Source organism: Carassius carassius, chromosome 14 (genome assembly GCF_963082965.1).
Source record: "Carassius carassius chromosome 14, fCarCar2.1, whole genome shotgun sequence".
NCBI classification, from domain to species: domain Eukaryota; kingdom Metazoa; phylum Chordata; class Actinopteri; order Cypriniformes; family Cyprinidae; genus Carassius; species Carassius carassius.
Window position 1 is genome coordinate 16,418,517 of NC_081768.1, and position 26,187 is coordinate 16,444,703.

General features: G+C 42.5%; 1 protein-coding gene across 1 annotated transcript; it reads right to left on the bottom strand.

Annotated features, from left to right (window-relative positions):
• Window positions 1-803: 803 nt before the first annotated feature.
• Window positions 804-25,405, bottom strand: LOC132157590 (ribose-5-phosphate isomerase-like). The gene is made up of 11 exons (XM_059566948.1): window positions 25,209-25,405; window positions 24,965-25,133; window positions 24,528-24,698; window positions 6,071-6,131; window positions 4,338-4,393; window positions 4,191-4,248; window positions 3,710-3,776; window positions 3,533-3,601; window positions 3,114-3,255; window positions 2,613-2,709; window positions 804-1,880 (listed from the first exon to the last, which is right to left on the bottom strand). The coding sequence occupies exons 1-11, from the start codon at window positions 25,403-25,405 to the stop codon at window positions 1,783-1,785; spliced, it is 1,185 nt and encodes a 394-aa protein (XP_059422931.1). The 3' UTR covers window positions 804-1,782.
• Between the last annotated feature and the right edge of the window lie 782 nt (window positions 25,406-26,187).

The following is a 26,187-nucleotide window of genomic DNA, read 5'->3' on the forward strand; positions in this document are numbered from 1 at the left end:
GGGTATGGTCGGGTATGGTCATCTTCTTAAGTATATTATTGGCCACACCGTCGAGTTTTAGCCAATAAGATAGTAGTGTTGGCTTCAACATGTTTCATTGGTATGTTTACGCAAGCCGCGAAAGAAGTCTAGTCAACCCATTGGTCTGACAAACCTGTCAATCAAAATTATCGTTACTGTGATTTCTAACGGAGGGGCGTTGCTAATTCGTTCTGAGCGAAATTTGATTGGGTTAAAAGTACAAGGATGGAAATAACGACGTGGCCGTTTGCTTGCAGAGAAAAGTGAGGTCATGCTCGACAGTTTTATGTCCGGGACTTTTGGTATGAAAAATGTTTGTTTGATATGAAAAATGAGTATGCACTCATCCGTAGTAAGTTCAGTATTATCCTTTAATTTTATATTACGTCACTTATCGGTTTGTAATTACAGCTTGACAACCATTACACTTCTAAAATAATACAAATAGTTTAGGCAACTTGAGCATTCCAGCTCACTTTGTTTACTTTTTGTAGTCATGAAGGCTGGCCAATGCGAAATGTATATGGCGCCCTCTTGTGGTTTGTTAAATAATATTTTAGCCCATGTTTGACTTAACTGTTAACTGAGCCACACTGGTTATAAAGCCCCGAATCATTTTTATAATGTTTTCCTGATTTTGTAACATGTTGTCATTAAAAACCTGTTATTTTCAATCAATCAATCATACTCACCCCTGGCATTGATTTCTGTATGTTCTTTCTTGTGGCATAAAAAAAGGGTTAAAGTATAAGATGCAAAATAACTAATAAGATACCTTATAGTTGATTGGTCCACTTTTAATGTAATTTTTTTAGGCTAGAACATAATATTTGAAAACCTCAGTATCACAGTAAAATTGGTAGAGTAAAACACATGCTGGTGTTTTAAGTAGTACCATACCCAAAAATCACAGTGACCCCTGTGAAGAGTTTTCATTAACAAAACTGAAAGATCAATACATGTACAGATGATAAGGCTTTCAGCTGTGCCACCAACTAACTGCTTTCATCCCTCAACAACACCGTGTTCGTGGCCACAGGCACATCAGAAAATTATACGAAAACAAAATCAATATGAAAAGCCGAGTGACATTTCCCAACTTCAAATAGTGTATTTTATCTAGGGGCAGAATCCTCTGAGATGACTGATCACTGAACTAAACTAACCGCTGTGTGCTGGGTAAGGCCACTCGTTTTGTTTGATGTTTCACATTGGAGCGTCTGAGGAAATCTGTCATAATCAGTCAACAAAACAGATTCAAAATGATCATACAAACCCACAGACACTATACTAATGCCGCAATGGGGTGTGACTGAGATTTTCTCAAAAGCTGCATGCATTTGTAAAGCTAGCAACTAAGCTTTGTGAAAATATACATTTATGGAGACACAGACGCAAGCCACAATATTCATACAGTTGTACAGACACATGTAAGACAACATTAATGGCTACGTTAAGAAGCACAGAAGGCAAACTGACACTGTAGATGTACCGTATGGACAGTCGCTGTAGACTCCAGCCCAACAGAAGCTGAATTGTCCATACAGAGGATAAGAGAGGAAAAACAGGTTTATCTGAAGGGACTGAGGATCTAATGTTGCATTGTTGAGTGAAAATCCATATTTCATGTGCATGAGAGGTACTGATCAGACATCTGATGGTTTCGGTTACAGAAAATAAGATAACCTGCCAGAGTCTGTGTATTTGAACGGCACTTGAGGTGTGCAGGCTGGTCTATCGCAAGAGCAGAGGAAGATCTTTTTAGTTGATGGGAGGGTCTCTAGTCTTGACACTCCCGTCCTCCATACCGAAGTACACCCTCTCAGACATTCCCACAAACAAACCGGTCTCAACCACACCTTTATACACACACACACACACACACACACACACACATGAAAAAAGAGAGAAAGAACATTAATTTGTACTTAGCAATACATAAACTATTGTTCACTGGTTTGCAGTTGGTACTTTTTTTTTTCCAAATAATTTTATTCAGCAAAGACACATCAAATTGATCAAAAGTAACAGTGAAGTACAGTAAATATAATTAAATAAATACCATTCTTTAAACTTTATTTATCAAACAATCCTAATAAAAAAATATAAAGAAAGAATCAGTTTCCAGTTTTTCAACATTTCTTAAGCACAAAATCAGCATATTAAGGCCAGTACGCACTGCACCAACAGACACTGACCAATGGTAACAACATAACATCGAATCACTGTTTGTGGGGTCTTAGAATATCTGATAAGTGAAGCAATGCTGCATTTTTAAATATATATTTAAAAGTTATGATATTTCAAAATATTACCATTTACTTTATTTTGGATCAAATAAAAGCAGGCTTGATGCAGTAGAGACTTCTTTCAAAAAATAAATAAATCAGTCAAGTCAAGCCACCTTTATTTATATAGCGCTTTAAACAAAATACATTGCGTCAAAGCAACTGAACAACATTCATTAGGAAAACATAGGTGTCAATAATGCAAAATGATAGTTAAAGGCAGTTCATAGTTCATAAAATAATAATAATCTTACCAACCCCAAACTTTTTAACAGTAGATAAAATGTGCTCATCTGTACTGACCTGGGACCATCTTGAGGGCTGTGTTGACTTCTTTCCAGTTCGGTGCATGCTCAAACTTCCAAACTTCCAAGTTACTGTTATCAGTAACCACTGGACCCTAAAGTTCAACATCGTGAAGAAAAATCATCAGATGACTAGACCATCCATTTCATAAAAGCCCACTACATTCCAAGCTTAAATGAGACAATTCTGAGGAACTACATGGAACAATGCTACTTTCTGGGAAATTCAAGGCAAGATTTTGAAAGAAAAAAAAAGTCAAGATAGGGAGTATGTCAAAGAATAATATACTAGTATACAATAATATAATACCCTAAATAGTGCAGCCAACACAAAAGTGATGATGAGAGTTCTTATCAACAATAAACCAAGTTCTTTAATTGTTTTACATATAATGTAATAAGTATATATAATAAGAAGTAAAAAAATAAATAAAAAAGAACCCTTAAAAATGTTAATAACACAAATGTAATTCAAGATCCATTAGTAAGACTCTCTTACAGCTTTACTGACTGCCATCCTCAGCACAGCCTCTCCTCCAAAGCGCTGGACAATGGCTCTGGACACAGGCACATAGGCCATGGGAATGACCTCCATCGGGACACCTTTCATCCACTGCTGCCCCAGGGCCTTCGAGTCCTTTCTACCCACACAAGCAATAAAATGACATCACACAAACACATCTCAACTTCTAGTGGAAGACTCTCGTGTAATTATAGAAATCACATGCTGGGTTATGATGAAACATCCTCACTGTTTCACTACATGCAGGGATCAGCAGTAATTATGGGATGCTAAATATATGCCAAATATTGTAGTTCAAACAATAGTGCACAGTGGGTTGATTTTCTGGGAAATGCATAAAACGGTGAAGTCACTTTGGATAAAAACATCTGCTAAACACCACATTCATACTGTACCTATAGTCGGCAATGACAATAAAGTGTTTGGCACAACCAGCTACAATCTTCACCTGGGCTAAGCATCCTCTGTGGGAGGAAAAGGAAAGGACATGACACTAGACACCTTGGGGATGTCACACAAATTAAGAGAAATGGAAAAAATACTTGAATTCAACTTAAATGGTCCAATCATACCCTCCTCCTTTAATCAGCGTCAAAGCAGCATCAACCTCATCAGCTCCATTAATCGCAACATCCAGCTACAAGACAAAAAAAAAATAAAAATAAAAATATAAATTTGATTTATTTGTTAGCTCTTCATTAATTCACAAACCCCATGCAGTTCCTTCATAAACCCAGTTTAGGGAAAGCTGATGTAATTACATTTGGGTAACTGCACTCTTTATGCTATCCAGAGTGTCATGGGTACTCATGTGATAAATTAAACCAGTCGTAGTAAAGTTTTTTTTGGCTTTATTTCAGCCCAACAAAATGTTACCTATTGCTATTCCAGCATCAAAGTCAAATCTTTCATTTAATTGCCCTTTCCAAAATAGCATTGTTTTACTAAACTTTCCCATTCTTTAATGTTATCTTGGCTAGTTAAGCTGCCTAAATCATCTTTTTTATCCATTCCAGCTGCCCGTCTACATGCTTTCTCGGCCCAAACTCCCCTCAGGATGCCCGTCTAAATTAGACAAAGTGAGACCGTGCTGCAGAATCAGCTGACGGGCCTGGATCAACACAACTCAGTTAAGTTAGTTATAAACTAACACAGGAGTTTTCTAATGTTAAATTAAGCTCCAAATGAATGAATACTGACCTGGAAGGACGTGGGAACACACACGATATTCAGCTTCTCCTGTCTGACCCTCTCAGCTAGAAAGAAAACATCTTCGCAGCCCGGTGAAACACACCAATTTGAAAAACTAATGGATTGCATAGTCCATATAAAAAACTGGATGACGAGTAATTTCTTACTGCTAAATTCTGAAAAAACAGAGGTGTTAATTATAGGACCTAAAAAACTCCGCTTGTAATAACCTAGAACACTGTCTAAGACTTGATGGTTGCTCTGTCAATTCTTCGTCATCAGTTAGGAACCTAGGTGTGCTATTTGATCGCAATCTTTCCTTAGAAAGCCACGTTTCTAGCATTTGTAAAACTGCATTTTTCCATCTCAAAAATATATCTAAATTACGGCCTATGCTCTCAATGTCAAATGCAGAAATGTTAATCCATGCTTTTATGACCTCAAGGTTAGATTATTGTAATGCTTTATTGGGTGGTTGTTCTGCACGCTTAGTAAACAAACTACAGCTAGTCCAAAATGCAGCAGCAAGAGTTCTTACTAGAACCAGGAAGTATGACCATATTAGCCCGGTCCTGTCAACACTGCACTGGCTCCCTATCAAGCATCGTATAGATTTTAAAATATTGCTTATTACCTATAAAGCCCTGAATGGTTTAGCACCTCAGTATTTGAATGAGCTCCTTTTACATTATAATCCTCTACGTCCGCTACGTTCTCAAAACTCAGGCAATTTGATAATACCTAGAATATCAAAATCAACTGCGGGCGGCAGATCCTTTTCCTATTTGGCGCCTAAACTCTGGAATAACCTACCTAACATTGTTCGGGAGGCAGACACACTCTTGCAGTTTAAATCTAGATTAAAGACCCATCTCTTTAACCTGGCATACACATAACATACTAATATGCTTTTATTATCCAAATCTGTTAAAGGATTTTTAGGCTGCATTAATTAGGTAAACCGGAGCCGGAAACACTTCCCATAACACCCTATGTACTTGCTACATCATTAGAAGAATGGCATCTACGCTAATATTTGTCTGTTTCTCTCTTGTTCCGAGGTCACCGTGGCCACCAGATCCAGTCTGTGTCCAGATCAGAGGGTCACTGCAGTCACCCGGATCCAGTATGTATCCAGACCAGATGCTGGATCAGCACCTAGAAAGGACCTCTTTCTAGGTGACAGCGGAGACAGCGGAGACCAGGACAACTAGAGCCCCAGATACAGATCCCCTGTAAAGACCTTGTCTCAAAGGAGCACCAGGACAAGACCACAAGAAACAGATGATTCTTCTGCACAATCTGACTTTGCTGCAGCCTGGAATTGAACTACTGGTTTCGTCTGGTCAGAGGAGAACTGGCCCCCCAACTGAGCCTGGTTTCTCCCAAGGTTTTTTCTCCATTCTGTCACCGATGGAGTTTCGGTTCCTTGCCGCTGTCGCCTCTGGCTTGCTTAGTTGGGGACACTTCATCTAAAGCGATATCGTTGACTTGATTGCAAATAAATGCACAGACACTATTTAATTGAACAGAGATGACATAACTGAATTCAATGATGAACTGCCTTTAACTATCATTTTTTCATTATTGACAATGTTTTCCTAATGAACATTGCTTTGACGCAATGTATTTTGTTTAAAGCGCTATATAAATAAAGGTGACTTTGACTTTGACTTTGACTTTTACTAATTATCACTGTTAAGAGCTCCAAGAATGAGTATGTATTATGAGTACAGTCTTACCCAGCCGGTCCACAGCATAGACGATAGTTGAGCCACTGCCCACTCCAACTACCTGATTATTCTGAAAGAGAAATTAAAAATCTACATTTTATGGCATAAGCATTACCCAACCAAATATAGCCATGCATCAGGCCACCACAACACTGATAATAAAGCCTGAATTCATTCCTTTCTTATTTAAAACAGGTTCAGTAAAGGAGGTTGCTTAACCTTGAGGAAATATTCTTTAGCCCAAACAGTAGATCATGGCACTAGAAACTAGAGCTGTGCAAAAAATCGAAAGTGATTTTCATGCGCATCTCATCAGTAAAGATGCTCCTGTGACTAGAAGTATATCTCCAGCACATGCGTTCAGATCAGGGTTGCCAGGTTTTTACAACAAATCCTGCCCAGTTGCTTCTTAAAACTAGTCCAAAACTAGTGTTGCCAAGTCTGTGGTTGTTTTTCATGTTCGCGGGTCGAAGCGACCCCAATACAAATAACCTGATATTTAGCCCCTAAAATGTGAATTTTACCAAGGCAACCCTGCTAAAAAACGTATATTTTAACCCCGGGAAGCAATTTTTATCGGGGAACCTCCTGGAAACACGATTGGGCTAGTTTTGGACTAGTTTTGAGAAGCAACTAGGCAGGATCTGTTGTGAAAACCTGGCAACCCTGATCCGAACGCACGTGCTGGAGATATACTAATTACAGAAGCGTCTTTACTGATGAGATGTGCATGAAAATCGCATTGGATTTTTTGCACAGCCCTACTAGAAACAACAAGGTCATGGTTTGGTTTTCAGAGAATGCATAAACTGATAATAATTTACACCTCATGAGGTCAAACCAATATTTATATTCATTTTCAAGTAGATATATAACGCTTACATTTGTATTTAAGCATGTTACTATAGGCATCTCAGCAACAACAAAACAAAGTGTTCATGACTGTTTTACAGCTTACTCTCAATTTGGAGGGTGAGGTCAGTTACAACATCATGGCTGTGTAGAAGAAGGATCCGGGTACTGAAATGGCGAGCCTGCAGTCCAGATCTTTCTCCCATAGAAAACATTTGGCGCATCATAAAGAGGAAGATGTGACAAAGAAGACCTAAGACAGTTGAGCAACTAAAAGCCTGTATTAGACAAGAATGGGACAACATTCCTATTCCTAAACTTGAGCAACTTGTCTCCTCAGTCCCCAGTTGTTTGCAGACTGTTATAAAAAGAAGAGGGGATGCCAAACAGTGGTAAACATGGCCTTGTCCCAACTTTTTTTGATATGTGTTGATGCCATGAAATTTAAAGCACAAAAATCTGCAATTATCTTAAAGTAATTAGTTAATTTCCTATCAATACATAGCTGCTAAATATAATTTTTCACTTGCTGCCTTTCCAACCTAAGGAAATAGGCAGCAGAATTCTGCTCACTTGTTGCCAATTCAGACGAGATCTGATAAAGCCATGGATTTACAGTAGGCCTACTAAGTGTATAGTTACTTCAACCCTGATACTACATCAATAATTTGATAACTGAAGAATGGCACACAGCAGTAGATAAGATGATGCTAGGTTTAGACATAACACAAGAAATAAATGAATTTGTTTTATTTGTACAGATTGCAATGTAACTGTAAAACTAGATAGTAAAGTTTGTGGTCAAACTTTAAGTTGGCTTTAAAAAGCCTGACAAGAAAGTTTGAAAAATTTAGGAAGTTTGAAAAGTTAAAAAAGTTCAAAAATATGAAAAAATTTGAAAAGTTAAGAAGTTTAAAAAAGAAAGTGATTGGCTTATTGCTAGCATTAAAAGCATGTGACTACCATGTCATTAGCATGATTAACAAAGTTGCTAGCATGTTGTTAGCATGATTAGCAAAGTGACTAACATGTACTTAACATGATTAGCAAGGTATCTAGCATTTCACTAGCATGTCGCTAGCATGGTTAGCAAGTTACTAGCATGTCGCTAGCATGTTACTAGCATGTTTGTAGCATGATTACCATGTCGCTAGCATGTTTCTAGCATTGTTTAGCATGCCGCTAACATATTTCTAGCATGATTAGCATGTCACTAGCATGTTTCTAGCATTGTTTAGCATGCCGCTAGCATGTCTCTAGCATGATTAGCAAGTTGCTATCATGTCGCTAGCATGTTTCTAGCATGATTAGCATGTTGCTAACATGTTTCTAGCATGCAAATAGCATGTTGCTAGCATGATTAGCATGTTGCTAACATGATTTTAGCATGATTAACATGTTGTTAGCATGTTTCTAGCATGATTAGCAATGTTGTTAGCATGTTGCTAGCATGTTTTTAGCATTATTAGCATGCAACTAGCATGTTGATAGCATGATTAGCATGCAACTAGCATGTTGATAGCATGATTAGCATGCAACTAGCATGTTGCTAGCATGTTTCTAGCAAGATTAGCATGTTGCTAGCATGTTTCTAGCATGATTAGCATGCGACTATGATTAGCATGCTACCATGTTTCTTGCATGATTAGCATGTTGTTAGCATGGTTCTAGCATGACTAGCATGCGACTAGCTTGTTGCTAACACGATTAGCATGTTGCTAGCATGATTTTAGCATGATTAGCATGTTGCTAGCATGTTTCTAGCCTGATTAGCTGTGACGACTGGGTGAAGGAGAAGCTGGAAACGAGTGCGAGTATCAACAAAGTTTTAATGAGAGACGATAACCAAACAAACTGGAACACAAACAACGCTGGGAAGAAGATACAGTCCGAGATGGTGGAAGGAGGTGATGAATCCAGATGGTGGTGGTGAGTTGGCAGCAGGAGAGGGTGGCACAGGAACTGCGGGGAATCGAGCCGAAGGTAAGTTGTGATGCTTGTGGTGGTTGCGAAGAGTGGACGAGGTTCCGTGGAAAGACACGGACATCCCTAGCAGGTACCCAACTTCTCTCCTCCGGACTGTAACCCTCCCAGTCCACCAGGTACTGGAATCCTCGTCCCCTCCGTCTTGAGTCCAGAATACGATTAACCGAATATGTCGGTTCCCCATCTACGAGACACGGCGGCGGGGGAACCGGAGTAGGCGGATTAATACGTGCATAAAAAAAGTGTTTAATTTTGGACACATGAAAGGCGGGATGTATCCTCCTGTACGCTGGAGGTAGTTTGAGGCGGAATGTCACCGGACTAATGATCTTGGTGATAGTAAACGGGCCAATAAATTTGGGAGCTAACTTGTTAGATATGGATCGCAGAGGAATGTTAACCCTCTTGGTGCCACGGTCGAGTTTACTCGACAAGATGCGGCACTGAATAAAATGGCCGATTTTGTCAAATAGGGTGTCAAATTTCATGCGACCTCCCCTGCACCATATGGCAGACATGTAATACTTCATCTCTGACTCAAAAAAACGTCATGCTTCTATACAAAATCTTCGAGCTTGAGCGCATTGAATCAGTGCAAACAAAAGCAGAGCTAGTGTGAGAGTGAGACATTTTATCAGAGCAATATTGTCAATGTCAGCGAGTATTGGCATTAGATTATTATTATTATCATTATTATTATTATCTAATGGCATCAATAAAGCTTCAATAAATCCGCAATGAAGTGTTGGGACTTCTATTCGCAGACACGCCTACACCAAGCACAAACGGTGAATCCTTTGCCCAATGTAGATGGTCCTTTGCCAAATGTCAGAGGTGTGAACAATGTTTGCCGGGGTTGGAGTGTTCATCGCGAAATTAGCAGGCGTGTTATTGTTGCGGGGACAAGGCGGGAGATTTTTACCACGCTAGACATGTATATTTGTCTTCTGACCGCGCCTCTTCGCAATCGCGGCGACAGTATTGTAGTGGAGACTTTGTCTAATGCCACTGGGTATGTTGGACGAGGTCGAAGTATTCATAGGACAGTTAGGAGGCAAGGTGGGGAGTCGCAATGACACTGACAGTAGTCCGAGCTGTGCACTCTTGGTGCACGCGCGAGGCAGATCTGGCCGTGCAGCTCATTGCAGGAGCAGAGGCGATGTGACACGGGGCATAGCTTTTGAACTAAACAGGTCTTGTCTACTTGTGTTTGTGTGTCATATGAATAATATATATGTGCCCCATAGATGGAATCAGAGTGCCTGCTGTATGTAGTAAATTGAAAATCCCAACCGCCACATGCATTCGGTTTGTTTCTACCATTTATTAGTAATGATTTACACAGTTTGTTTACTACTTACTATTCACCTGAGCATTCAGTATTGTGCAATATAGCACACAGAAGGTGAGGGACATTTTGGGGGGGAAGAAGTGCTGCATTTTATAATTTAAACATGTGACTTTTCATGAAAATTCTATAATTCAAGATGGCCACCCCCATATGACGTCATAATATGCAAATTAGATGGGAAAATGTAATCCCTACATAAACATTGGGTCATCCTTAATATTTTTATAATTGACAGAAAGTCTCTGTCTTTTATCAATTTTAAGATATAGCCTTTTGAAATTAAGATGTAGAAAATCGAACGTTTTAGGAAAAAACCTCTGGCACCTAAAGGGTTAATGGTAGAAAGCCACACTTTTTGACCCACGATGTAAACGGGAGGCTTTGACTGGTGGCGATCGGCCTTGGCCTTAGTGCTCTCCCTCACCCGGAGCAGAGTCTCACGGGCTCTGGTCCAGGTGCGGTGGCACCTCTGGACAAACGCGTGAGCAGAGGGGACCGCGACTTCAGATTCCAGACTGGGAAAAACTGGTGGCTGGTAACCTAAGCTGCACTGAAATGGGGAAAGGCCCGTGGCTGACACTGGTAATGAATTGTGAGCGTACTCTACCATAGAGAGTTGTTGGCTCCAGGAAGATGACAAGCAACGTTAGAGCAGTGACCCCACTGAATGACTTCGGACCTTAACTCATCCAGCACAAATAAACGATTCGGTGGACAACCGGGCGGAGGCGTTACCCCTTCTAAGGCCGTCTTGACCTTCGACTCGACCTCCCATACAAGTGCTGAGACAACTACTTTCTCAGGTAAAATACACTCGGGAGTCACCGGGCGGGCAGAGGGATCAAAAAGACGTGATAAAGAGTCGGGTTTGAAATTTTTGGAACCCGGGCGGTACGATAGAGTAAAATCAAAACGACCGAAAAAAGTGCCCACCGAGCTTGCCTGGAATTGAGTCTTTTGGCAGTTCTAATGTACTCTAAATTCTTATGATCAGTCCAAACAATGAAAGGTACCCCTGAGCCTTCCAACCAGTGACGCCACTCCTCTAAAGCTAATTTGACGGCCAACAATTCTCTGTTACCAATGTCATAATTGCGTTCAGCAGGAGATAAACGATGGGAGAAAAACGCGCATGGATATACCTTATCGTCCGAGGCAGCACGTTGGGACAGCAATGCTCCTACCCCCACCTCTGATGCGTCGACCTCCACCACGAACTGCCGTGTGGGGTCAGGGGCCAAAAGGATGGGAGCCGAAACAAAGCGGCTCTTGGGGTTAGTGAACGCAGTCTCGGCTGCGTCCGACCACCTGAACGGAGTACTGGGAGAGGTCAAGGCCGTCAGAGGTGAGGCTAGTTGGCTGAAATTGCGAATAAAACACCTATAGAAATTGGCGAACCCCAGAAACCGCTGTACCCGAACGGCATCACAAAGTATTCAAAGTGCCCGCTAGGGGTATTAAAGGCGGTTTTCCATTCATCCCCCTTCCTGATGCAGACCAAATGATAAGCATTACATAAATCCAACTTTGTGAATATGGATGCTCCCTGTAACCTCTCAAAAGCTGAAGACATTAGTGGCAACGGATAGGTGTTCTTTATCGTAATGTTGTTCAGCTCCCATCCTTTTTACCCACAAAAAAGAATCCCGCCCCCGCTGGAGAAGAGGAAGGGCGGATGAACCTCGATGCCAAGGAATCAGAAATGTATTTCTCCATGGCCTCCCTCTCCGGAATAAAAAGAGAGTATAGTTTGCCTTTAGGCGGAGACTTACCTGGCACTAAGTCTATAGCACAGTTGTAGGGATGATGTGGAGGAAGAGAAGCAGCACGGGACTTACTGAACACCTCCTTCAGGTCCAGGTACGCTGCGGGCACGTTTGATAATACCATGTTCTCCTTCTGAAAGACAGAAACAGGCACAACAGGACAAGCAGAAACCAGACAAGACTCATGACAACTTTCACTCCACAATGTGACAGTGTTGGAACCCCAATCCACTCGTGGATTATGTTTGATTAACCAGGGGTGACCTGGTAGCATGATTAGCATTTTGCTAACATGATTTTAGCATGATTAGCAATGTTGTTAGCATGTTTCTAGCATGATTAACAATGTTGCTAGCATGTCGCTAGCATGTTTCTAGCATGATTAGCATTCAACTAGCATGTTGCTAGCATGATTACCATGGAACTAGCATGTTGCTAGCATTTTTCTAGCATGATTAGCATGCGACTAGCATGATTAGCATTTTGCTAGTATGATTTCACCATGATTAGCATGTTGCTAGCATGTTTCTAGCATGACTAGCATTCGACTAGCATTTTGATAACATGATTAGCATGTTGCTAGTATGATTTCACCATGATTAGCATGTTGCTAGCATGTTTCTAGCATGACTAGCATGTTTCTAGCATGATTAGCATGTTTTGCTAGCATGTCGCTAGCATGTTTCTAGCATGATTAGCATGCGACTAGCATGTTGCTACCATGTGTATTGCATGATTAGCATGTTGTTAACATGGTTCTAGCATGACTAGCATGCGACTAGCATGTTGCTAACATGATTAGCATGTTGCTAGCATGATTGTAGCATGATTAGCATGTTGCTAGCATGTCGGTAGCATTGTTTCTAGCATGATTAGCATTTTACTAGCATGATTTTATCATGATTAGCATGTTGCTAGCATGTTTCTAGCCTGATTAGCATGTTGCTAGCATGTTTCTAACATTATTAGCATTTTGCTAGCATGTTTCTAGCATGTGACTAGCATGTTGCTAACATGATTAGCATGTTGCTAGCATTATTTTAGCATGATTATAATGTTGCTACCATGTTTCTAGCATGATTAGCATGTGACTAGCTTGTCGTTAACATGTTTAAAGCATGATTAGCATGTTGTTAGCATGTCGCCAGCATGGTTCTAGCATGATTAACATGTTGCTAGCATGTTTCTAGCATTTTTCTAGCATGATTAGCAAAGTTACTAGCATGTCGCTAACATGTTTGTAGCATGATTAGCATGTCGCTAGCATGTTACTAGCATGTTCCTAGCATGATTAGCATGTTGCTAGCATGTTTCTAGCATGATTAGCATGTTGCTAGCATTGTAGCTAGCATGTTGCTAGCATGATTAACATATTGCTCCCATGTTTCTAACATGATAAGCATGTCTGTAGCAAGTAGCTAGCATAAGTAGCAAGTGATAAGCATGCTGTTAGCATGACTAGCATGTCTCTAGCATGTTGCTAGCATGACTAGCATGTCTGTAGCATGTTTCTAGCATGTTTTTAGCATGATTAACAAAGTGACTAGCATTTTGTTAGCATGATTAACAAAGTGACTAGTATTTTGTTAGCATGATTAACAAGTGACTAGCTTGTTTCTAGCATGACTAGCAAGTGACTAGCATGTTGCAAGCATGACTAGCAAGCAGTGTTGGGGAGTAACTAGTTACATGTAACGGCATTACGTAATTTAATTACAAAATTAATGTAACTGTAATTAGTTACAGTTACTAAGAAAAAATGAGTAATTTAATTACAGTTACTTATGAAATTTTTAACGATTACAAAGGGGATTACATTTGAATATTTACACACATCCACATACAGATTTAACTGATTTCTTTCCCAAATTGCACTGACTATTATGAGACATACGCCCTAATAATTTCCGGGATGCGTAAAAACAGTCTGGTTCATAGAATCCAATCATAAAAACGGAATGCCTAACGCGGACGGAATGTGCCACATTTTGGATGACTATATCAAAAGTAGGTCAGTACACTTGAATCAAAACATGACATGGACTAGTGTCTGTGAATATTAAGCTCCAAAAATGCAATATATGACTCCTGCACGTTCCGCGTGTCTGTGGAAATCAGGCGCGGACTGGACACCGGGAGAACCGGGACAATTCCCGGTGGCCTGGCAGCCGATTTGGTCCTCTATTTTAATATTATTATTGTATAATTGCCTGCCGAATGTACTTAAGCGATCATTTGTGAATCCGCCATTTAATAATTAAATCTCTAAAAAGTCATGAAGTGTTAGTCATGATTCGCGCGCTCTCCGCGCCTCCGCCAAACGGTTTGGATCAGACTCAGAGTAATCAATGCGAGAGAGAGAGAGAGAGAGAGAGAGAAAGAGAGAGAGAGAGAGAGAGAGAGAGAGAAAGAGAGAGAGAGAGAGAGAGAATAGAGTGGACTGTGGAAGCGCACAGCTGGTGCAGAGAAGCAGAACTACTGTTCAGGGTTTCAGGTCAGTTTCATCTGTAAAGATGCTTTTTTGTCTTTGTTTTTTTATTTATTTGATCAAGCAGCAGCACGTTGCTCATTAGTCATCACTCAAAATACTATTTAAAGGACATCTTTATTATAAACGTTATTATTAACCAGACCAGAGAAAATGTTTACTATTGTTTAATTGTGGTAACCAAAAATGTAAAATTATTTTACAAATTTATTTATTTAAAAATAAATACAAATCCATTTGCAAAATAAAAAACAAAACAAGGTTATTGTATTTTTATATAGGCTAATAAAAGCATGGTCAATTTTTGTTAGGGAAAAACATGACTCGTGTACAGTATTAGGATTTTTCTATAAACATATTGTAGTATTGTAGAGTATTGTATTGTAAAGTATAGTTTTGTTCAATCTTGAGTATTAAAGCCATGAGAGAGATGGATAACAGGGCAAAATAAAGAGACTGAAGAGAAAAATGGAAGTGAAGGTGCAGTTCAGGAGAGAACTTTTAATTATTTTGCATGTCCCCAAATTAAAGATTTAAACCTTTTTTATGTCAGGTCCATAAAAAAAAATAGTTTTGTCCATGAATTTGTTTGTATGAGTTTGAATTTTCCAGTCTGATTTTTTTTCCCAGTCCGCCCCTCCTGTAAATTAATGGCAAAGACATGGTTTCATAGGCCTACTGAAGCTCGCAGTGTTTTCAACCACTGCCATCTCAATATAGGAGTACACGAGCACATAAACATAATTTCTAGAACTGCTCTGTGTCACTTCATGCATTTTACTTATTTTGAGAAAACTATCATCATATCATATACAAAGAGACAGCAGTTGAAAAAACACCAATGTTTCAGGAGTTTATTATACAGAATATGACACATGCTTATTAGATAACTGTATTTGAATTGATATATATGCTTTTATTTATTATTATTTAATTTTCACAAATTTAGAAAAGTAATCAAAAAGTACTCAAAAGTAATTAGTTACATTACTTTAATAAAGTAATTGAAAAAGTTACACTACTATTACATTTTAAACAGGGTAACTTGTAATATGTAACCTATTACATTTCCAAAGTAACCTTCCCAACACTGCTAGCAAGTGACTAGCATGTTTCTATGCTAATCCAGGTAAATACAGTTGATTCAGTTAGAAACCAGCTAAGACCAGCTAAGGCCAGTGTGACAGTGGCCAAAACCACTTTAAACCATGTTAGAAGTATGTTTCTAGTCTGATTAGCCAGTTACTAGCATGTTGTTAACATTTTTCTATTCTAATCCAGCTAAAACCAGTTGATTCAGTAAAGAAAACCAGCTAGGACCACCTAAGGCCAGGGTGACACAGTGGCCAAAACCACATTAAAACCATGTTAAAAGCATGTTTCTAGCCTGATTAGTGAGTAACTAGCATGTTGTTTTCATTTTTCTATACTAAACCAGCTAAAACCAGTTGATTCAGTAAAGAAAACCAGCTAAAACCAGCTAAGACCACATAAGGCCAGCGTGACAGTGGCCAAAACCACTTTAAACCATGTTAGAAGTATGTTTCTAGTCTGATTAACAAGTAACTATCATGTTATTAACATTTTTCTATACTAAACCAGCTAAAACCAGTTTATTCAGTAAAGAAAACCACTTTAAAACCATGTTAAAGACATGTTTCTAGCCTGATTAGTGAGTAACTGGCATGTTGTTAGCATGTTTCTCTGCTAATCCTGCCAAAACAAGCTAAAACCAGTGGATTCAGTAAAAACCAGCTAAAACCCAGCTAAGACCAGCGTGAGAGTGGTCAAAACCACTTAAAAACCAGCTTGGGAGACTAGCCAAAACAACTGATCATCTTAGGCTGGTTTTAGCTGTATTCTCAGTAGAGAGTTTTTAAGGCTTGCTATAGAGCATCACAGTCCCGCCCACAGCCCGAGAGAGCTTTGGTGCCGGAAGTAAATTTCCCATTCATTTCTCCCATTGACTTTCGAAAAAATCTGTATCTAAAGAGTTTTAGAGCATGTCTGAGGATAACCAGCTATGGCTGAACTCATGAGCATACAACATATTTCGAGTGAAAAAAGTAAGAGAAAATCCAAAAAAAGTCAAAGGTACAAGACTGTGTACATATTTTCATCTCGAGCGAAGGAACTACTCATCCCATAAACCACCGCGCCTCACTGAATTCGACTGAAGCCCACAGCCGCGAACGAGCCCTTTGAGCGACTTCCAAATCTAACGACGGCCGCTCGAACTTTTTCCTCCAGTGAATTTTATTTTATATAGTGAATGTGCCGTAATAGCATTCTTTCAGTATTAATTGTGTAAATAAATAGTGTTTTATATAGGTATTGTGTATTGATTTTTATATTTATCATCGTGTATTTTATATATTGTGTGCGTGTTTGAAAGCGGTTAACGATAACGTCACCAACATGGTGCAGTGCTTTGTACCTGACTGAAATCACAGCTCAGTAGTCAACACGACGTTGCCATTACACAAATATTCAGTAAATGCACAAAAAGGTATGCCTAGGCTAAATATTGTTTTGACAGTGGCATCATAAAATGCTTGATATGACTCATACCGTATGAAGGCTACAGTAGCCTAGCTAAAGTGGACGATAATGCTAACTAACGTTACCAACCTCCCTGCAAAACTCACCAAAACTTTGTAGGTCTTGTCCCTCATACTGGCCCTTACTATACCCACAAGCTGACCCTCGGACATGCTACACTCAACTAACATTACATGACCCTATCTAAAGTGTTTTTCACCCCTTTGAACACTTGTTTTTCTCCTTGAAAAAAGCCATCATGGCAGCCAAGGAGATTGCACATGATTGCACTGATAAGTCTACCGTGCAAAAACGCAAAACAGGTTTTTATTTTATTTTATTTTTTATTAATGATCTTCAGTCTTCACGGACCTTCGCGGGGTTTAACCAGACAGTTACACGAGTTCCACCAATCAGATGCATCACTGTGGGATTGTGGGTAATGAAGTACTTATCCAAGACATCGCAAATAAAAGGCATTTATCTCAAAACAAGGTTAGTGCTCCATGAACTTTTGGCATTTGCATGAGCATATAATATAACCAGCCATAGCTGGTTTAAAGTCTACCATGTATGATTACGTTTTATGGCTTATTTCCCAAATGTCAATGCAGAATTTGTATTGAATTTTTACTTCCGGCACCGGCTGAGGGCGGGACTGTGATGCTCTATGGTAGTAGACAGCTTAAATACATTATAAGTCTTATTTTGTAAAAGTTTGTACCCCCTCAATGAAAGTCTATGGGATTTAAGGTGGTTTTGGTAGTCTGGTTTAGGAAAACCATAAGCCGGATTAGTTAGAAAAGATATAGCAACCCGAGTCAGACCAGTCTGAAGGTCTGACCCGAGTTTGGTGGTTCTAGCTTGAAAGCTCTAGGAGGAGATAGTGTTTAAAATTTGGCTGAGAAGAATGATAATGTGGCGAGTGGGGCGGGGCCGAGGGACGTGGGAACAAGGAGGGAGGCCGGCAATGATTGGGAAATCAGTGACACCTGCGACCCACTGCCGGTCTCGAGTCCCACGTAGGAGATGGAAGGATATAAAACTGGAGCGACGACAGTGAAGGACGAGAGAGGACCAGGCCTGGGCGTTATTTTAGGTTTTGGTTTTATTTTGTGCGCATCAGTCGTCCGTGAGGGGCTGGTGCGCTGTTTTGTGTTTATTTTGTGATTATTAAAGTTTTATTTGATTGTCCGCCGGTTCCCGCCTCCTTCTTGTCGATGACTAGGAAGGTTTATCATTACAGATAATAACTAGAATTAAAAGTTAGTGAACTAACTTTGATGTTGGCTTGGCCATGAGGCAAAAGAGCCACAGTACTTGTGTGCCCAACATTCTTGACTCCTGTCACCGTTGCGTTGTGGGCAACGACACACAAGATAACTGAAACAATGCGGTTTAAATCAAGGTGATCATAAGGGGTCCAAGCACAATGGTTTGTTTAGATGATGCAGTTGCACAATGGACGTGTATCTTTTCAAGTAAATTACAGTATGAGTCCTTTTGTGAGTACTATTATATGCACAACATGAAAATAGATAACTATCATAGTGCCCCTTCTTCACTTTTTCAGTAATGTGTGATAACTTGATAAACATATTGGCAATTCTATTAAAATATGATCAAATTTAATGGTATTTAGGAGATGATCGTTTTTGCATAATTACTATATTGGGTTTTATGAAAGTTTATAAAAAATTATGAATATTTATTCTTTTTTTATTTATGCACATAAATGAAACATTTTCAAGTCTTTGAACATATGAGGTGTGCTATATCTTTTCTAACTGATTGGACTTACGGTTTTCATAAAAATAAATATAAAAAATCATAAAAATCCCATAGACTTTAATTGACAGGATGTTCAGATGAGCCAAGCTCAAAATCCCATTAGACTCAATCAAACTTTGCTTCTATGAACTATTTCTAATTAATTTAAACTCATTCAAACTCATGTAATATTTCAAATTCATGTGCATAAATAAAAAATTAAAAAATATTCATTATTTTTTTAATAAACTTCAATAAGGCCCAATATAGTAATAATGCAAAAACTATTATCTCCTAAATACAATTCAATTTGATCTTATTTTAATAGTACTGACAACATATTTCTCAAGTTATCACACATTACTAAAAAATTAAAGAAGGGACACTATATTAGTTATCTATTTTCATGTTGTGCATATAATAGTACTCACGGAAGGACTCATAATTTACTTGAAAAGAGGCAATTTATGTATTCACTTGTATTTTTAACCGATTTAAAAGTTAAACTAAGGCAGAATCCGGTGCTCCGCTGATAAATAAAGTTACTGTCACAGTGTCTGGGTTGTGTTCCCTGGGTTTCCACTAGGTGTCCTCAGTTCCCACGGTGTTTATCATATTATCACTTCCTGTCTCCTTATTTGGTCACCTTCTTCCTTGTTTAGTTAATTGATTGTTCCCCACCTGTCTCCTGTTTCCCCATTATCCTTTTGTGTATTTATACCTGGTCTGTCTGAGTCTTAGTCACGGAGTCCTTGTTTAATGTTCATGTTAACCCGTTGTCTTGCCCTTGCTGTGTGTTCTTATCTGTTTTGGTTTATGTTTGGATTCTCTGGTTTTGACCCTGCCTGGACTGTTTACCCTTTGGATTTGCCCTTTAATAAAGTCACATACCTGCACTTGGATCTCTCCCGTGGTTCTTTGTAACACCGATCGTGACAGAAGGACTCCGACACACTGAGATCCAGCGGTATGTCTTTTTCCCGTTCCCCAGCCAAGATGGCGGAGCGGAGAGCTAAGTATCTCCGGCTGATCGCCCTCCGCCAAGAGGGCAATGAGGTGGGTGCCCTGGCACAGGTGTTCTGGTCCCTGGCCGAGGGTATGGGATACAACGATGCGGCCCTGAAGGATTATTTCAACAGCGGGCTGGATGATCCAGTTTCTCAGGAGGAGATGGGGCATTTAGAGACACTGGAATTCTGGGAATTCGTGTTCTTCTTGCAGCATAGGCTTCCGTGGGATGCCCCAGCCACTCCTGTCTCTTCCGCCAAGATGGCCGCTAACCCAGCGCCAATGCCCAAGTCAGTCACCGATCCAGATTCATGGCCCAAGATGGCCGCCAGCCCAGCGCCACAGCACAAGATGGCCGCCAGCTTAGAGCCACAGCACAAGATGGCCGCCAGCCCAGCACCACAGCACAAGATGGCCGACTCAACGCCTGAGTCTCCAGACAACGTGCCACCGACTCGCCATCATAGAGGGCGGAGGAGGAGACAGGCGTCTACCGTTCCTCGAAGCCCGGAGAATGTTCCCGAGCGGACCGCTGCCGTCCAGGAGGACATTCCAGAGGCGGTGCCCGAGACTGTTCCGGAGGCCGAGGCGGTGCCCGATGCTGTTCCTGAGGCCGAGACGGTGCCCAATGCCGAGACGGTGCCCGATGCCGAGGCGGTGCCCGATGCCGAGGCGGTGCCCGATGCCGTTCCGGAGGCCGAGGCGGTGCCCGATGCAGTTCCGGAGGCCGAGGCGGTGCCCGATGCCGAGGCGGTTCCGGAGGCCGATGCTGTTCCGGAGGCCGATGCTGTTCCGGAGGCCGATGCTGTTCCGGAGGCCGATGCTGTTCCGGAGGCGGATGCTGTTCCGGAGGCCGAGGCGGTGCCCGATGCTGTTCCGGAGGCCGAGGCGGTGCCCGAGGCCGCTCCCGATGCGGTGCCCGATGCCGAGGCAGTGCCCGATGCCGTTCCGGAGGCCGAGGCGGTGCCCGATGCCGAGGCGGTGCCCGATGCCGAGGCGGTGCTCGAGGCGGTGCTCGAGGCGGTGCTCGAGGCGGTGCTCGAGGCGGTGCCCGATGCTGTTCCGGAGGCCGAGGCGGTGCCCGATGCTGTTCCGGAGGCCGAGGCGGTTCCGGAGGCCGATGCTGTTCCGGAGACCGGTCTAGAGTCAGGGCTAGTTCCTGTTGACCTTCCAGAGTCGAGTCAGGTTCCAGTTGACCCTCCAGAGTCGAGTCAGATGTTTGTGGACCCTCCAGAGTCAGGGTTAGTTACCGTTTACCCTCTAGAGTTAGGGCTAGCTCCTGTTGATCATCCAGAATCGAGTCGTGTTCCAGTTGTTCCTCTTGAATCGAGTCGTGTTCCTGTTGACCCTCCAAGGTCGAGTCAAGTTCCTGTTGACCTTCCAGAGTCGAGTCAGGTGACTGTTGAATTTTCAGAGTTGAGTGAGGTTCCGGTTGACCTTCCAGAGGCTAGTCAGGTCCTTGTGGACCCTCCAGATTCAGGTTTAGTCACCGTTGACCTTCCAGAGTCAGGGCCAGTCACCGATGACCTCCCAGAGTCAGGACCAGTCACCGATGACCATCCAGAGTCAGGGCCAGTCACCGATGACCATCCAGAGTCAGGGCCAGTCACCGATGACCTTCCAGAGCCAGGGCTAGGTACCATGGACTTTCCAGAGACAAGGCTAGTCATCGTGGACCTTTCAGAGTCAGGTCAAGTCACTGGGTGGCCTTCTGCTCCGCCCTGTTGGACTCCGGCATCGACCACAGGGGCGTGGTGGTCATCTGCTCCGCCCTGGGGGGCTTCCGCTCTGACCACACGGACATGGTGGTCTTCTGCTCCGCCCTGGGGGGCGCTTGCCCTTACTACACGGTTGTGGTGGTCCTCTGCTCCGCCCTGGGGGGCTTCCGCTCTGACCGGTGGTCCTCTGCTCCGCCCTGGGGGGCTTCCGCTCTGACCACACGGACGTGGTGGTCTTCTGCTCCGCCCTGGGGGGCTTCCGCTCTGACCACACGGACGAGGTGGTCTTCCGCTCCGCCCTATCAAAATTTAAAAATTTAAACAAAGTGTAAAGTGTAAACTCAATAACTACTTTTGCAAACCACTAGTAAAGATAAACAAATATGTGCCATGAATCAAGTGTTGATATAGATGTGTAGATATAGTAGTGGGGATGGCTGTGCCAGGCTAGTAATCTCTACTACACAATGAGGCCTGCTGGTGGTCACTTTGGCCTGGGTCATACAATTCTATGTTATATAGCTGGCCCGGCCTGGCCCCCCATCACAGTCAGGAACGATAATGTGGCCCCAGAGAAAAAAGTTTGGTGACCCCTGGTCTTCAGTATATAATGTTCCAGATATAATTGTTTGCTCTCTGCTTTAACACTGGGTTTTGTTATAGGCATAAACCATAAATATATGACTGAAATTTGTCTATTAAAATCTGTTTGCATGAACTTTAATTTTGAAATATTTTAAAAGTTGCCCCGCCTTCTACTTTTCAAACCTCGTATTTTCTATGATATAGTGCTGAGAAAACATGAAGGAGCATTGTGCTTCGCGAGTCACCCATCGTGTGTTGGTAGAGGCGTGTACCACAGATTGCTTTGCCGATTGAGAAACGTGATTGGTAAACGGTTTGCCAGAATATACCCTGACCTCTGACCCTATTGAGTTACAAACAAGTTATTATCTATAGTACACAAAGACTGCACCCGTTAGCTATTTCCGAACATGCTAATCACTAAAGGTTTAGTTTGAGCAGAATTCGCATCTTTATCGCCTGGCTTACTCTATATTTAAAGCAAACCGCAGCGTAAATAAACACAGGTGCTCAACTGATGCCACCTGAGCCCCACTCACTTAACTTACCTAACGTAACGTTACCTTCAGCGGACTTCACTGGAACATCCCAGCTAGCATGTCTGAAGCGGATCATTAACGTTACATACTAACTTTAACAGTCAAAGCAGTTTGCCATAGCAAATACAAAAGACCATTACTGCAAGTCTGTTGACGCGTTTTTTAACAACGATCCGTACATCGAGCATCGTGTTTGCTACTCATGTTTATTCACGCCTCCTAAAGTATTTTAAACGTACAGTACGGGATTTTTGGCCACCAGGGGTGACTCAATCAAAATAATAACATAAGACGTACTTTGATGATGTCGGGAATGAGCGTGGGCTCATGGGAGTTGTTGTCATTGGAACACGCGCTCTGTCGCTCCCCACATTCTGCACTCATTCTAACTTAGTATTTTGACAATCACGTCTTTTCGAACGGAGATCTCGGTTACTATGTAACCACGGTTCCCTGAATAGGGAACGAGATGCTGCGGTGACGTCACCGTATGGTAACACCTCTCGGTGTGACGAATGTCTGAAGCCCTATACCATCCCGCCAATCCTATTGGCCAAATAGCGCTTGGCACCGCCCCATGCATGCGTACGCATCGTATACCTGGGTGCCGCGCGCTATTTCGCTCAGATTTCATGAACTGAAGAAGAATTCTATCAAAGGTATGGAACGGCCGGGACCGCAGCATCTCGTTCCCTATTCAGGGAACCGTGGTTACATACGTAACCAAGATGTTCCCTTTCATAGGTCACTTCGATGCTGCAGTGATGTCACCGTATGGGAAACCCTATACCATAACGCCTGACATACCTGATAGCTGGGATCCAAGGAAGAATCTGCTCAAGCGGAGAGAACCCGGGAGCCAGGAGCCGTCCTCACATCCAGACTGTAAAACTTGATAAAAGTGCTCGGTGAGGACCATCCTGCCGCAGCACAGATATCCTCCATAGAAGATCCACTGAGAAAAGCTTGTGAAGAAGCCACTGCTCTCGTGGAATGAGCTCTAACTGCTAAGGGCGAAGCGAGTCCACGCGCCTCATAGGCTAAAGATATTGCCTCCACCAGCCAATGGGACATGCGTTGCTTGGTGACAGCATGGCCTCTAATCTTGTGTCCGAAACAGACAAACAGCTGGTCAGGCTGTTTATAACGGCATGGGGCTGTTCGATCAACATAAGTCTTTAGCGCTCTGACAGGGCAAAGACTCAGATCTGCTGACCCCGCCTCTGAAGGGGGTTAAGCCTCCAAGACCACTTGTTGAAAGTGAAAAGGGTTAGAAGCGACCTTAGGAACATAATTAGGCCTGGGTCGCAGCAATACTTTCACAGAGCCTGGTGCAAAATCCATGCACGAGGGCGAAACAGAAAGAGACTGTGAATCCCCAACTCTCTTGAGGGAGGATAAAGCCATAAGAAGAACTGTCTTTAAAGTCAGGATTTTATCCGGTATAGTTTCCAAGGGCTCAAACGGATGCCCTGATAAACCTTGCAACACAATGGATAAGTCCCATGAAGGAACTCGCACAGGGCAGAAAGGCCTCAGCCGTCGTGCACCCTGTATAAAACTAGAAACCAGCGGATGACGGCCCACTGAAGCACTGTTAGCTGAAATGGCTGCCACGTAAACTTTCAGAGTGGCTGGCGTTACTCCATCAGAGAAACGGTCTTGAAGGAACTCCAGTACTGAAGCCACTGGGCAGTAAACTGGATCCATATTACGAATTCCACACCAGGCCGTAAACAGTTTCCATTTGAAAGCATATAAGCATCGCATAGACACTGAACGGGGCGCATATGAAGTAAGCCCAGACGGATTACAGGGGATGCCGCTGCCATTAGACCTAAAAGTCTGAGGCACAAACTCACCGGTGGATGTGCAAAAACGGTACAACATCGCTCTCTAGTGGAGGGCACTGCTCGAGGAGTATATTTGGTAGCACGTAGCGCCAAATCCATTGCTCGCCGCAGCTCTTTCACAGCCTCGGGTGTGATACCCTCCCCCTCGTCGAGTTCCTTTAAGAGCTCCGCTTGGTAAGCCTGAAGGACCGTCATAGAGTGGAGCGATGCGGCCGCATGTAAGATTTTCCGACGAGGCTGGACGTGACTCGACACGCCTTAGAAGGAAGAAGGGGATGAGACTTCCATGCCGTGGCCGAATTAGGCGGGAGATGTTCGGCGAGAGTCTCTTTCACCGGTGGCATCGCTGCATAGCCATGGTTCGCCATGTCAGAAATGGTGGCGAAATCCGCAGCCACAGCGTTAGTGATGCGCGCCGAGTACAGCTGTTTCCAGGACCTCGAAACCTCCTGGTGAAGATCCGGGAAAAAAGGCAAGGGCCTTCGGGGCTGCTCAGGTGTACGACTAGTTAGACGACGGTCGTCCAGCTTAGATGAAGGTTGGGCCTTAGCCTTCTCAACCTCCCAATCCAGTCCCAGTTTACCCACCGCGCAAGAAACCACGTCCAACAGCTCGCTGTAGGAGGGGGAAACATGCTTCTCCTGTCCACTAGGAGGGAGAGGGCTAGCGTCAGCCACTAAGTCCTCAGACCCCGAGGCCACGATGGATAAGATGTCATCGTCATATCGTCCACAACCGAAGGAGATAGCATCATATGCCTCCGGGGTGGGCTGTAAATCCTCATTTGAGAAAACGACTGGTTCGACAAAGCTCGCTTCCTGCACTAGGGTAGGGGAGAGCGAGCGACGTGAAGAAAACTCCAGCACAGCGCTGTCCTCATAATCCATGTCGCACATGTCTCCCCAAGCCATCGCCTTGTGCGGTGCCTCGGCAGCCCCAGAAGTGACACAGCGGGGGTTAGACGCGGGGGCGACCTTAGAAAATACTTCTACCCTCGAGCGCAGTACTCTAAGCTGCAGGCCATCAAAATGGGGGCAAGAAGAAAGGTCACTAAGCGCTGCCTGTGCGTGATGTAAGCCTAAGCACACTACGCACCTTTCATGAGAGTCTCCCTTCGTGATGAACCTGGTACACGGTTCCTTACATTTCTGATAATTCATCGCGTCCGCGAAGAGGAGTTAACACTGCTCGGAGAAAACCGCTGAGAGAGGGAGATGATTCCTAGGGCACAGATGATTCGCTTTCCTGAAGGAAATGAAATCTGAGCGAAATAGCGCGCGCCATTTGTCTATTTGGCCAATAGGATTGGCGGGATGGTATAGGGCTTCAGACATTTTTCACACCGAGAGGTGTTCCCATACGGTGACGTCACCGCAGCAACGAAGTGACCTATGAAAGGGAACTAAACTTTCTAAAGAAACAACTGTATCGAAACTGGGATTATTACTGGGTAGGCCTACGTTGTTTATTTTATTTTTATCACACACGAAATTTGTTTTTAATACCATTTTATTAACAACATCCAGCCAAGAGTTAACATATGTAGAATATATTCATATAAGAAAGTCTTGATTTTGAGTGAGTCGAATCAAGGCTAAAGTAATCAAGTGAAAAAAATAAAACACGGTCCCTAGACTCTATAATGCTGTCATCAACTATACTTAACATG

Bases quoted from the DNA above. Each gene is read 5' to 3' on its own strand.
- LOC132157590 (XM_059566948.1), bottom strand. From the start codon at position 25,405: ATGGATTATGAGGACAGCGCTGTGCTGGAGTTTTCTTCACGTCGCTCG. The intron at 6,132-24,527 runs GTGAGTTTGTGC...TTTCTCTTTCAG, and splicing joins CCGTTTTTGCACATCCACCG to AATAATCAGGTAGTTGGAGT. The intron at 3,602-3,709 runs GTATGATTGGAC...TTCCTCCCACAG, and splicing joins ACGCTGATTAAAGGAGGAGG to AGGATGCTTAGCCCAGGTGA.